The sequence below is a fragment of the Pseudopodoces humilis genome, chromosome 5, assembly GCF_049639895.1.
Source record: "Pseudopodoces humilis isolate 2021_Gansu_Grassland_sample_001 chromosome 5, ASM4963989v1, whole genome shotgun sequence".
Lineage (NCBI taxonomy): Eukaryota > Metazoa > Chordata > Aves > Passeriformes > Paridae > Pseudopodoces > Pseudopodoces humilis.
The window spans coordinates 22,565,937-22,579,357 of NC_142204.1; the positions used below are offsets into that span (position 1 = coordinate 22,565,937).

Consider the following 13,421-nt stretch of genomic DNA (forward strand, 5'->3'; position numbering starts at 1 on the left):
GAAGAATTCTTAGTGGTGCTAATTTGTGATTTATCAACAGATAAAACCTACTTTTCTGAAACTGTAATATTTGATACTGACCATATGATATTCCTGTTGAAAGCCAGACGAGATCAGGCAAGATGGGGAAATGCAGCAAGCTTTTTGAAGAAGGATCTCATTAGGGGACAGAGACAAACACAAAAAACAGACCTAATTATGAGCATAATTTCAGTTTCCTAGCAAAGCCACATACAGACATATCATATATATATATACACAAGTATCAGCTGGCCAGACAATATATACTCAAATACCAGTCTTAGCCTCATTCACCACATCCATGTCCATCACAACAGCACCGACTGGTCACAAGTGGGCACTAAGAGAAGGGACAGACAGACTGTATGCTGGTTTTGGCTTTCATACAGTTAATGTTCCTCACAGTAGCTGTTATGGGGCTGTGTTTTGGATTTGTGCTGGAAACAGTGTTGATAATTCAGGGATGTTTTAGTTACTGCTGAGCAGTGCTTACACAGAGTCAAGGCCTTTTCTGCCTCACCCCACCAGTGAGAAGGCTGGGGGTGCACAAGAAGCTGGAATGGAACACAGCCAGGACATCTGACCCCAAGTGACCCAAGGGATATTCCATACCACATGGCACCATGGTCAGCACATAAAGCTGAAGGAAGAAAGAGAAAGGGGGGACATTCAGAGTGAAGTCTGTCTTCCCAAATCACCATAACACATGATGTCTGGGGATGTCTGAACGCCTGCCTGTCCTTGGTAAGTGGTGACTGAATTCCTCATTTTCCTTTGCTTGCACATGTGGCTTTTGCTTTACCTGTTAAACTGCCTTTATCTCAACCCACAATTATTTTTTTACTTTTAGTCTTCTGATTCTCTCCCCCATCCCAGCAGGAAGGAGTGAGCAGCTGTGTGGGGCTTAGCTGCCAGTTAAGATTAAATCACAACAGATGGAAACACTGCAGAGTGAAGTTCCATTGTAACCCTCTCTATCTGACAATCAAAATCCACAGTTGGTCCATTTCCTTTTACATTCTCCTTCTCTTCTCTGAAGCGTTCTCTGGCCCATGGTTGATACCTAAACAGCACACAGACAGTACTGTCCCCAAATGCCACTATCACCTCCTGCTGAGCCCATCCCACCATCTCAAAGGTTGGCCTTGTCTCCTCTCTCCTCTGTCTGTGACATCTCAGCTCAGCTCTCACAACATGAGGCACTTGGCATGCAGACACCACTCTCAGGGAAATCTAACCAGCCCAGGAAGTAAGACTTTTCCAAGAAGTGCTTGGGTATAAAGGTCAGACACGGAAAAAACTGCTAGATCCAGCTGGTGACACTAGCAGATGCCAGACCTCCAGTGGATTCATGTGAGCTTTGGAGAGAACACCAGCTTCATCCTCTCTCCTCACTTCAAGGCAATGGGAATTCCCATAACACATGCAGGGGCACAAAGAAGGCATTGCCAGGTTGGTCTTTATCTCCTCTTTCCAAAAAGCAGTGGAATGGGGTGTTTATTTCTCCCCTACAGCTTTATACTACTTCCAGTGTTGTAGTCTGACAATCCTAGCAGTAAGATCAGGCATTCAGCCCAAAACTAGGCTTGTTGTCTGGGGCTCTCTGAAGATGACAGAACCCTAGCCATATAACACAATTCTGGCTCCCCCTTTACTCAGCTAAGGAGAACAGAACTGAACCCCCGTGGAGAAGCAATAAAAAGCAGGCAGTGATGGGATGCATGGAGGACTCGCTATTCAGCAAACAAACAGGAGACACCAAGTCCATGATCAAGCACGTATTTTTCACCCGAGACACCTGAATCCCAAGTGGCAGGATTCCTTTGCTGCCCTAATGTGTCATAAAGTCTCCTCAGCAAACATGCCTCTGTCCTCCTCGCTGACCCCACAAGCAACCACACTGAGACCTGTGTTCTGAGGAAAGGGGGAGAGCTGCCAGCCCACATTGGGAGCCAGCACAGGGAACAGGTCAGGAGCTGGTTCCTGCCTGTGCTGTTCACACAGCAGCTCTTTGCTTCTTAACAGAGCAAAACACGCTTTTTAACTCAAAAGGCAGTGTAGCTACATTCTCTCCTAAAATAGCAACTGCAAAAGTCAGGTGCTGCAGATTAAAAAATAGCAACTATCCATGCAACTCCCAGTGTTTCCACATGTGCAGGGATGTTACAATAAATCAGGATTATGTGCTACTTTTTCCTAATTCCTGCTTCATTCAAGCCTAAGAAGTGCTGTGTTCTGAGCAGTAAAAACTGCTGCAGAAACCCTAAGGTAGGTGGTTTTGTAGTTTAAGACAAGCAGCATCCATTCCACCTAAAATGTTCATTAGATTTCAAACCTTATCTTCCAAGTAAAATTTCACTATGATGCTGACCAATCTCCTTAATTCAAGCTGTTCTGCTGGGTTTTAAGATAAAGACAACATCACTGTACATTTGGCCAACATAACACACTTAAGGATTAGTCTATGGAAGCAGTACACCTCATTCATGTATATATATATTTATATAGTGGAGGTTGTAGACAGCCGTAGATCAAGGATTAAAACATCCCCAAAACCTGACCTCAATAAAAAAGGCACAGCTACAAACGAAAGTACAAATAAAAATAAATTAGATTTTAAGTGTCAATCTTTTTTTGGCAAAACTGGTCTTATTACCAAGTACTTCAATCCCATACTTCCACAGTAAGACGTAGTATAACTTTTCTACCTCTCAGGAAACTAAATAAAATAAAATCATCAGTACCTGTGAAGCACCCACACTACAGTGGTGAATACTGTAGAAGAGACCATTAAAAATTAATAGGTCTGTATTCTGTGCAGGGTTTAGGTTATCTGCAGTATATTCAGTGTGGGGTCATACATAAGATGAAAAAAAAGAAACAAAATATTGGATAGTCCAAAACCTGACCTCACACCCATTTTAACTGGTTACAAAACTCCCATTAAGTTTAATAGCGCCTCAGTGAGCACCATCCATTTGCTGCACTTGCAGAGATGAAGTCATCTCTAAAAACATAAAAGGTATGACCACATAATTATGACCTCACATGATGCCTTCTTGTCACACTCTCCTGTTGGGCAGTTACTGGCTGAGTTCCAGCCCCTTCAATGTGGAAGCTCCACAAATTAAAGTCTCCCTGGCTGCAGCCTGCTGTGCACATGTTCTCACCCTGGCACATTCCCTGTCTCCTCAACCCTCTGCACAGAGGAAACAGCACCTGCAGTTCCAGACCCAGGACAAACATAACTCCAGAACCACTGCAGAGCTGCTCTTCTGTTAGAAGCTCTTCTTCTAACTAGAGCACTGAGAGCATTCTGCATTTCCACACCTCAACTTCCACTACTGGACAAAACAAATAACAGGATGAGCAGGTGCTTCAGAAGCCAGCTGGATTCTCCTGCAGCCTGTCAAAGAGACATTCAGATCTGCAAATCAGCAGCAGTGCAGCATATGCTTTATTGCCTCTGTTTCCCCCATTATTTAAATAATTCCGGAGGCTACTATAACACAAACACCTGTCTCCCACCCTCACACATGCCACCAGCCCCAGGACATCAGCCCCTACCATGCTGCCAGCCCCCACTTCCTTTGGTATGCCCCACGGTTCCATCTACTGCAGCAACATCACAGCCTAGGCTTCCTTCCCTGAATGAACCTTTTGGATCTCCCCAGGCTGTGTGGCTGGTCCTACTCATGGGAGCAGAAGCAGCGCCACTCAGACAGAGGTCTTTAATCTCAGGAACCACCCCAGGTCACTCCAAAGCTGAGCTTCAAGAACTAGTGCCTAAAGGCAAAGAGAAGCACCTACAAAATCTACTCCGTTCCGGTCCAGCTTAGCTCCAAAGCTAAACAGGGCTTTTAAAACTAAATAAGGGTAGGAAAGAGGCCTCTGATGGACCTGCTTTCCAGAACAGCAGAGTACAAAGGGTAATGAAGAAGCCATTGCTTGCACTTCCCTTCATTTCTTCTTCCCACAAAAGGCAAGCAAAGACACAGAATAGAATAAAATCAAAGAGGCAGACAGAGATGGCTCAGAAGCACAATCTCTCACTGGAGCCACTCAGAGAGACACTCTTGGCTACTCTGCCTGCAGATCCTGGGACCCAGGAAGAAGGTGCCCAGTCCTGCAGCTGGGCAGAGCCTGACCTTCCCCCCGCCTTGCTGCCTGAGGTCAGTGAACAGGCTGGAGGAAAGGCGACCTTCCCAGCACTATCTGGGCAGGAGAACAGCAACCACAAGCAGCAAAATTACAGCACCAGAATCCCAGCTAGAGCCTCCCCTCAGCCCACACAGCACTAAATCAAGGCTTTTTAGTGATGCCTTGGTGGGATTTTCTTCCTGGGCATCACCCTCAACAGTGACAACCACTCCAAATGTCTGCAAGAATCTCCTACAGAAATAGCAGTGGGAAAGCTGTGCAGAAAGCCTCACTTAAAAGTGCACAATACTGCAGTCCGTTGAAGAAACCTGAGCCAGATCCAGATCCCAAGGCCCCAAAGGCCTCTGGGGAACATATTTGGATATTTGTGACACACAGAAAGGCCACATAAGGTTGATTCTTTCGCCTCTCTATTAAAAGAAATTTAGCTATGCACAGTCAGAGGGAAAAAGTGCTGACATGATGAGGGATTTTTCCCCCTTAAATGGTGCAGCTTCTTCCTGATCTTTATGCTAATAGCTGCATTATTGCTGAGGCAAATATAAGCAGATAAAACCCAATAAAGTCATGCAAGAAAAGCAACAAGTGCTTCTATTCCATAATCTTTGAAGCAAGCATCCAATCTTTCTGCACCACAAACTCTCCTAGACAAAGGCGAAAATAAGCAACAGCCCCAGTAACACACAGCCACTTTACAAAAACATGCCAGCCTGAATCCCACTGTCTTATCCAAGTAGAAGATCTCATTACCTCTTTTCTAATCAGCGTGAACCACGAGTACCCTCTGCCCACACTCCAAAGGTTAGGAGCTGGCACAATGGTATAGCTGACTGAACACCAATGCCACACCAAGTGAGCTGACAGAAACTGCCAAAGTTTCCTGCTCTGCCCAAGCAGATGCTGGATCTAGCTCTAGTTCAGCTGATGCTGCTCATCAAACAAAGGGGGCTTTTGTATACAACCTTTGTGGCCACTATACCTCATATCACTGCTAAGGAGTTGGCATCCCATTTCCTTTGGTCCAGCAAGAGAACTGCTAGGGGTGATTTAGATAGATGTTGTATGTATGTGTGACAAGCCAAATGAGAGAGAGACTGGAACACTTCACAAACACCCTGGAAATCTTCCAGAACCCAGGTTAGAAATCTAGAAAACTATGTGGTCTTTCTCAGCAAAGCTTCCCTGCAGGAGAGGTAGCCAGGCACAGCTCAGCAGAGCCCTAACACGGAACACCACAAGGTCCAGGACTGGTGAGGACTGTTTCATCCAGTCCATGCCATCACTGGACTTGGTTCCTACAAATATCTCTAATTCAGCCTGGAAAAAATGAGTTGGATGCAAGAAAGTGAAGCAGAGAGAGGAGGAAGCATGCTGGAGAAAATGTATACATATCTTTCAAACTGAATATACAAAAGATTGCTGGCAAAATTAAATTTACTGGAGAGCAAAGGGAGTTAAGGCCCAAAATGCAGTCAAGCAGCTCTAATCCCTAAACATCAGGATTATCTCATGACAGCTACACTCGGGTGTCCACTCAATACCACTGTAAAATGTAGATCAACAGAATGCTTCAATGAACTGGAACTCGTTACCTCTAATTGCTTCTCTCACTTCTCTTCTGGATGTTCCTCTGATCCCTCAGCCACCGCATTTCAACAGCAAACACACACACAGAAGGTCAAGTAATATCAGGACAAATTAAATAAGAAATTTCCAGACAACCAAAACATCTCCCCTTCTCTGTCACTTCATACAAAAACTAAGGTTTGCTGAGTGCCACAAGACAAGTCAGCAGCACGGAGTGGCAGGTTTTAAAACATTTTCAAATAACGTGATTCCTAACATTTTCCAGAGGGGCAGAGGTTTCTGTGCAGCCAACCAAACACTGCTAAGGACAGGCTTTATTTTTCCAAGCTAACAGGGGTATGTCCTTCAGCAGCAGTTTCCAGGGGGCCACAGACCACACACAGAATCCTGTTCAGATCCATCTCAACTTGAGCCTGGCTTCCCTACCCCTAGTGCAAACAAAGTAGTTGATTTATTTTATTTTACTGCTGTCTCCTTTGTATCTCATGTGTTCTGGTATTCCTGCTGCCACTGGCCTCACCGCAGCAGTGGCTGAAAGGGTGGTCAGGGTAAAGCACGAAGCCAGCACAGGAACACAGCTGCTAAACCTGTGACCAGCACATCTTTGAGACAACCTTGAATACAGAATTGCAAACCCCCAGTGCAGAAGGATAAGGCAGGGGCCCTGCTTGCTGCATCACTGGGAGGAACAGCCGACAGAGGGTATAGCACAGGATGTGCCCAGGAGCTGCTCCAAACTCAGCCAGGTGGGCAACCTTTCCAACACCAAGGGGGAGACCAGGCCTCCTGCAAAATACCAGAGCACTCGTGTTTCTAAATGGGAATTCTGAAAGGAAAAATAAAAAGCTTATGTGTACAGCTGGTACCCATATGCAGAAGGAAACCATCTCCAGTAGAGCCAGAGCTCTGTTTGGCTTCCAGCGTCACAGACGTGGCCATCACCTTTGAACACAAACCTCTGGAATCTACAGAGAAGTACCGAGAGAGCCAGGAGGAGTACTAACGCATGCAGAATACTTCACTTGGGCTTTCCATTTTCCTGAATATGGCAAGAAAAGAGCCAACATTAAAGCACTCTTAACAGCTCTAAAATCCCAACTTTCAGTCTGTTTGCCAAGGGTTTTCTTTGAACTGGAGATTTTCTAAGTGTTCCCAGACTGTGTCAAGTCTAACTCATAACATTCAAATATTTATAAAAACAAAGGGCAAATGCAAACAGAGAAACAACAACAAACTTAGAGGTGATTCATTACGTCTCATCACATCAGCAATATTCTGTTGAAACAGCATCCCAGGAAACCTCATCCTGGATCCAAGGTACGGGTTGAAAGATTGAAACTTCATTTCTTTTACTATATTATCTTGTATCCCCTGCATTGCTCTACATCTCTTTACAAAGACAGCCATGCCATGAAAAATAAGAGGGAGGAAAAAGCTAACCTGATTACACAGCTTTTCCACAATTTACTGGAACTAGATGTTCTCTTCTGTAAGATTTAAAAATACAGACTTCTAAAGGGTCCTTCACAGCGCAAAAGCTGTTATTCACTGGCCCCTTCTCAATTACAATCACACTCAGCCCTCTTATTTGTAAACCCAAACGTATGTAGAAATTATCAGCAGACTGATTTCTTGCCATCCCCCCTGGAGCACCACAAACAGGCCACAGCTTGAGCAAGGACACTGGTTGTCATGAAGCACCAGTCATGCCCCCACTCTCCCCTTTCTGCAGCACCCTGCAGTTCAAGGTGCTGGAAGGAAGTCAGGCTGCTAGAGGGTGTCACAGACCACCTTCTGGCTCATGGTAGGATGAGAAACCACAGACTATCTTGTGGAGCAGACTTATCGTCTATTACATCATCTTTTAGTCACAGGGGACTGATCTCAACACCACTAGTCATCTTTATGAACCCTGTGCTGACATGGCTGAATGACAACACAAAGTCACCACTCACTGCTGCCACTAAAGGTTTATGTGGACTGGGCAAGGCGCAGACCACAGCTGCATTAACTGTCGGTCCTGACCAGCTGGCCATGCTCACGGTTGCAAGAAGGGTAATTCTCCCAAATACTCAGGGATACTGAGCACAAAAGTCATTCATGAAAGGGGAACAAGGATCAGCTCTGTTCACACCTTGCATCTAATTCCTCCCATGTATTACCACCAGGTATGATTTTAATTTCCTAACCTGCCTAGATCCCACAAAAAAGATAAATCAAAATTCAGCTTAGGGACTAAACAAGGAGTTGATTAACTCATTCAACCCCACACAAAGCAAGGGAAAGATATCTTAGTAACTTTTTCAGCCAGTGTACACTGTCCGGTACACCTCTAGCACCTGGAAAGGGAAGACAAAAAGAGCACCCTGGAATTATACAATTGTCTGCAGCTTGAAAGAGAAAGAGACACTTCCCAGCTAGCCACAACATTTCTCATCTTTCATCACACAAGGAAAAGAGGAGGAGAGAGATTGTTGCAAGGGTACTTTCTCTTCCATCTGTGCAGCAGTCAGTATTTTCTGACAAGAAACAAATACAGCTGCATCAACAACTGCATTTCAGTGCACTTTTACAAGTGACTTAGGCTAATATAACTTTCTTTTTTTACCTTCTCCCCTGTGTTAGGCATTATTTTTACTCAGATCAGCAAGCTGATCCAAATGATTCAACCATCCAAGTCAGCAAACAGAGCACAAGGTAGTCCTTTGCTAGTATTTATACAGTTAAAAAGCAGCAGTACCTTTGGGGCCCTTTACTTCCAGAGCTTACAAACCTATCCAAATACTTCCAGGTGACATTCCTGGCTGGTAGCATTTGACTTTTGCCATTTATGGAACAGAGGGAGCTAAAAACCAGCAGTTCCTTGTAGACCTTTTCCTCCCACGCCATGATTAACTGAAATATGTCCCAGAAGCAGATAGCAGCCATGATCCGATTTGTCCCAATCCCAACTCAAGCAGCTTTACACCACCCTCCTAACAAGATCAGCACTGGCCAAACACCATTTATCCGGCCTGATCAAAGATGGATTAGATAATGAAACCCTAACAGCATAAGCTGTCTGAGCATGCTGGCCTGAGACAGCAGAAAACAAGAAGCCCAGGAAATTTAAGGGCTACTCAAAGCTTTTAGGCACCTCAAGCCTCAAGATCTTAATAACTAACTACTGTCTTACCTTCCTATAGCCTAGTTTTGATATTTCATGTCAATAGACCCCCAAAAAATTATTAGTTTTACAGCTACATTAGCAATTTATTGCTAATTATTAGCATTAATTTATAAAATTAATGTTTTATTTCAGCATTACACACTGTGTTTACATCCTAAGCCACTGGTAGGCACAGGTTACGCAAAGAAGAAGTGGTGGTGGGCATGGCATTCTGTGATTCCTTGCTATCAGTCCAGAGACACAAGGTCACCAAGTTTACACAGCAACAGCCCGTGGCTCTGGAACAGGAAGTAGAAAATTGACAGGATCTCCAGGAAAAACAAGGTACAATGGTTGCTGGTCTTATTTACAGCTTTCAGAAAGCCTCTAATACATATGAGAGGGAGAAAAAAAAAAAATCAAAGAATAGGTTCTTTATTCCTCTTGTAAGCATTATATACAGTTAAACATAGAGGATTTACTAAAGAGGAGCTGGTTATTTTAAAATAGGTACTTCAAAAGAAAGCACTATCTGAACTGACATCCTCATGAAGGGCAATCTTGTGTTTTGTCTTTTAAGCAAAAAGATACCGAATTTCCCAAACATTAAAGAACACATTTTTCCTACTTCTGATATTACTGGGAAGTTTGGCTTCAAATTTGGTACTTCTTGCTTGCAAACATGAGAAGATTCTCCAAATATATAAACTACAGTCTTTAAAACAAACAAAAAAAAAAGTCAAGGGAAACTTCTGGACATAGAATCATAGAATGGTTTCAGTTAGAAAGGACCTTAAAGATCACCTAGTTCCAAATAATGGTATGAATTTGTACATATATACATACACACATATATATGCTTATTTTCATCTTTTAAAATAAAAGGATTGAAAAATCTTTTCCATATATATACATACATAAAGATTAAAATTACACTAAGAATGCCAAGTAAGTACAATATGGGTGTCCTAATCTGAAGAACTGCTACACTCACTACAAACACACTTAAAAATTGGGCTGTACTAGTTGCACTTCACCTAATTTCTCCACTGTTTCCCACTATTTGGTACAGAAATAAACCCCAGCATCCTGCTAATTAATTCCACAATCAATCCCTAGCATCATGACCACCAGTATTACACACTGCTTCACACACACACTGTTACAGCCCCATGGCTGAAAGCTGCACTCTTACTATCTTGCATTATTCACTGAACAAAAAGCAAGATACCTTTCAATGTAAATATAAGGGGGAGCCTTTTATGGGTAGAAAAATTGTACTCAACAGCAACTAAAAAAAAAAAACAAAAGGCCCAAATCATGTCCTGGGCAATTTTCAGTTGATTTACCCAGGTTTGTATCAACAACAACCAGTTAAACCACTCTATGCAAGGTAAACTGGTGCGTCTTCAGTAACTACACAGGATCTCTGCCTCAGTTCAACTCTGAAGAGCTAGAAGAATTTCAAGTCACCATGCTCATGCACTCATTCATAACTCCCAGCAAGGTACACCGTATAAACACTCCTTCGATGTCGAGCATCTTTCTCCTTGCAATTGTACACATTGCCTGAGTCATCCTTAACACCTATGTCTGGGAGAACACACTACTTCAAGGGATTAAAGAGCACAGCACGATTTTCGCTTGCCCTTGGGACAGCACAAGCAGCAGCACTTGTGTACAAAGCTCCAGCAAGCGCTCAGGCCACACCATCACACTTAGGAAAACATGACGCTGTGGGGTGGAGAGACCACCACGAAAGGCTGAACATCAGACAGAACCACAAACAAAACCTTCCTGCTACAAGCTGTTTAAAAAATAAGTAATTCTTGAGTATGAAAACTGGGGACAGCCTGGGAAATAAAAAGGAAAGAGTGTTGGCCGGCACTCGGCATCTTGATGAGAAATACCATGGAGAGAACAGGATGCTCCCTTTGGAAAGCCAGGAGCGCTAAATAACCCCAGAAAAGGTGAGCAGAGAAACAAGTTCAGATTAATAAATCACGCTGCTTCCAAAGATCTCTGATATACTCATCACGAAAGACAGAAGCAGAAAAGACCAGTGCAACTGCAGTAATAAAACAACCCTCCACAACACCCAGACAAAGGGAGGCAGAAACACCTTGGCAGCATCACCCCACAAACAAAAAGGCCAATGCACCTGAAACAAACGATGTTTTGGGGACGATCAAACCGCGCTGGCAGCAGACGACAGAAACGTGGGATTCTGAACCAGCCTAGAAGACGCCCCACTACCCCGCTTCTCACCCTTCCCAGGGAGCACCTGGGATTTCTCCTGGTGCCGTACAAGCCCCAAGCGCCGCGGGTAAAACCCGCCGGCCCCGGAGCGCTGCCGGTGCCCCGCACCCGGCCCGGACACCGCGGCCTGCCCGAGTTGCCCGGCGGCGCCCGGGGCGCCGGACCCGGCGGCGGCCCCCCCAGGGCCCCGCGCCGCCGCTCCACGTGCTGGCCTGCGCCCCCGGGAGCCGCCCGGCTCGGCCCGGGGAGCCCGGGGGGAGCGCCGCTCGCCCGGCTGCCCGCGGAGAAAGGGCCGTACGCCCGAGCGCAACGCGCCGAATCCCGCAAACCGAAATGAAACGCGGCCCGGCCGAGTCCCGGGGAGGGAGAGCCGGGGACGGCCCGGCCCGGCCCTGCCCGCTACCTGCATGCCGCCGCCGTCGGCCTCCGCCTCCGTCCGCAGCCGCTTGCTGTGGCCGCCCTCCGCGCCGTCCCCGCCGGGCATGGGCTGCTCCAGCTCCGGCTCCCGCTTCACGCCGCGGGCGGACCCCGCGCCGCCGCCGGCCAGGAGCTGCGGCTGTGTCTGCTGCTGCGGCTGCGGGGGGGGCGGCCGCCCCTCCGCCATCCGCGCCGCCGGAGCCCCGGCCGCCCCCCGCCGCGATCGCCCCGCTCTGTCACCGCGGCGCCCGGCGCTGCCGGAGGAGCGGGAGCAGCAGGAGGAGAAGGAGGAGGGCGGCGAGCCCCGCGGCGCGACCGGAGCAGCAGCGGGCGCGCCGGGCTCCGACCCACCGGAGCGCCTCGGTCACGGGCTCGGCGGCGGCTGGGGAGGGGCCGGAGCCCCTCGGCAATCTCCGGAAACGCCGCCGGAGCAGCGCGACCCCCGCTCGGAAACCTTCGGCGGCGGCGGCGGCGGCGGAGGCGGTGCCGGGCGGGGCGGGGCGGGGCCGGCGCGGGGCTCCGGGAAATGGCCGCTCGGCCGGGCCGCCTCGGCACCGCCGGACAGCGGGGCTGCGCCGAGCCCGCCCGGCCGCCCTGTGGGGACAACGGCGGGTGCGGGACCCCCAGCCGGGCCGCGGCGGTGGCCATAGGAGTGCGGGGCGCCCAGCCCTCGGGCAGAGCCGCGTCCCCCGTCGCGGGGCGGCTTGGTCCCGGCCCCGCTGGCGCGGGGCTGCCTTTGGGCGTAAGGTTTCCGCAGCGCTTCCGTAAGGAACTGAGGCGAACCTGGGATGAGGGGTACTGGCCTGACCCCCGCTTCAGGAGCATCCGGCAGCGAGGGGTGTGCTGCCCCGCTCCGTAGCCCCGGAGCCCTGCTCAGCGCAACCTCGCATCACTCAGTGCATTGTGTTCTTCCCGGCCTTTCCCAGGCCTCCTCCCTGCACCTCACTCCAGGGCTCGCCTCGCTGCCCCAGAGCACATCTGATTTCTTGAGGAAGGGGCTGCGCTGGTTTCCTGTCCCTGATGGCCTCTGTGGGTTTCTCCTGCGTTTATGTACATATATATATGTATCTCACCTCGGTTTTTTGCTGCATTGGACTTCCAACTGGATGGAGACACCAGTCTGCAAGAGCCCAAAGCCTGTTCATCAGCCCTTTCGTGTGTCTCCACGTTTTTATCTTGAGAAACAAACTTGGGATCCTCAACCAAAACATAAAGTTGATTTTATTATGCAGCTGCAATCTGGTAGCGCTGGGGACAATGTCTGCTCTAGAATGAGGAAGGCATAGGCAACCTGTATTGTCCTGAACGTAGTCTGGAAGCCATGGCAACTTGATGGAGAACTAATCCACAGATCATAATACAAATCTGCGGTTGGCTTGTTATGAGGTGGGGACAACACTCCTGCTTGCCAACAACTTGAAGAAAAAGGAAAAAACTAAAAATGGAGTTGGTCAGTGTGAGGAAACCTTTATTGCCTTCTTGAATATCACAATGTGTAACAAAGCCTGGGAACCAGTTAGATTATCTTTGTGTTCCATATCCCCTGTACGTGCTACATCTGTTGATCTTCATGAAATTATAGAGCCTTTGGTTTTGAGTGACAGTTACCATACATGACTCCAGTCTTCCCTTACACCACATTTTTCCCCATCCGAAAATAGTTTTCAAGGCCACGTTGAAAGCTATTTTAAGTGGTATGTTTTCTGCTGAGGTGCCAGCTTGTCTCCTCCAGTGACAGGGGAAATCTCTTTTTTTCAAAATGATTACAAATCCCCACGGAGTGGCAGGCACCCAGAAGACAATTATATGCAGCTTTTGTCTGCTCACC

At 47.4% G+C, this 13,421-nt stretch overlaps 1 protein-coding gene across 5 annotated transcripts in view; it reads right to left on the reverse strand.

The window, feature by feature from the left end:
- Nucleotides 1-11,780, reverse strand: part of RBFOX2 (RNA binding fox-1 homolog 2) — a 171,731-nt gene extending 159,951 nt beyond the window's left edge. For all 5 annotated transcript variants that reach the window (XR_015772505.1, XR_001331787.2, XM_014256621.2 and 2 more), the window contains exon 1: nucleotides 11,580-11,780. Coding sequence is in view for 3 of the 5 variants with exons in the window: in XM_014256621.2 (XP_014112096.2) it covers nucleotides 11,580-11,780 (201 nt within the window). In the remaining 2 variants the exon portion in view is untranslated. The remainder of the gene's footprint in view (nucleotides 1-11,579) is intronic.
- Between the last annotated feature and the right edge of the window lie 1,641 nt (nucleotides 11,781-13,421).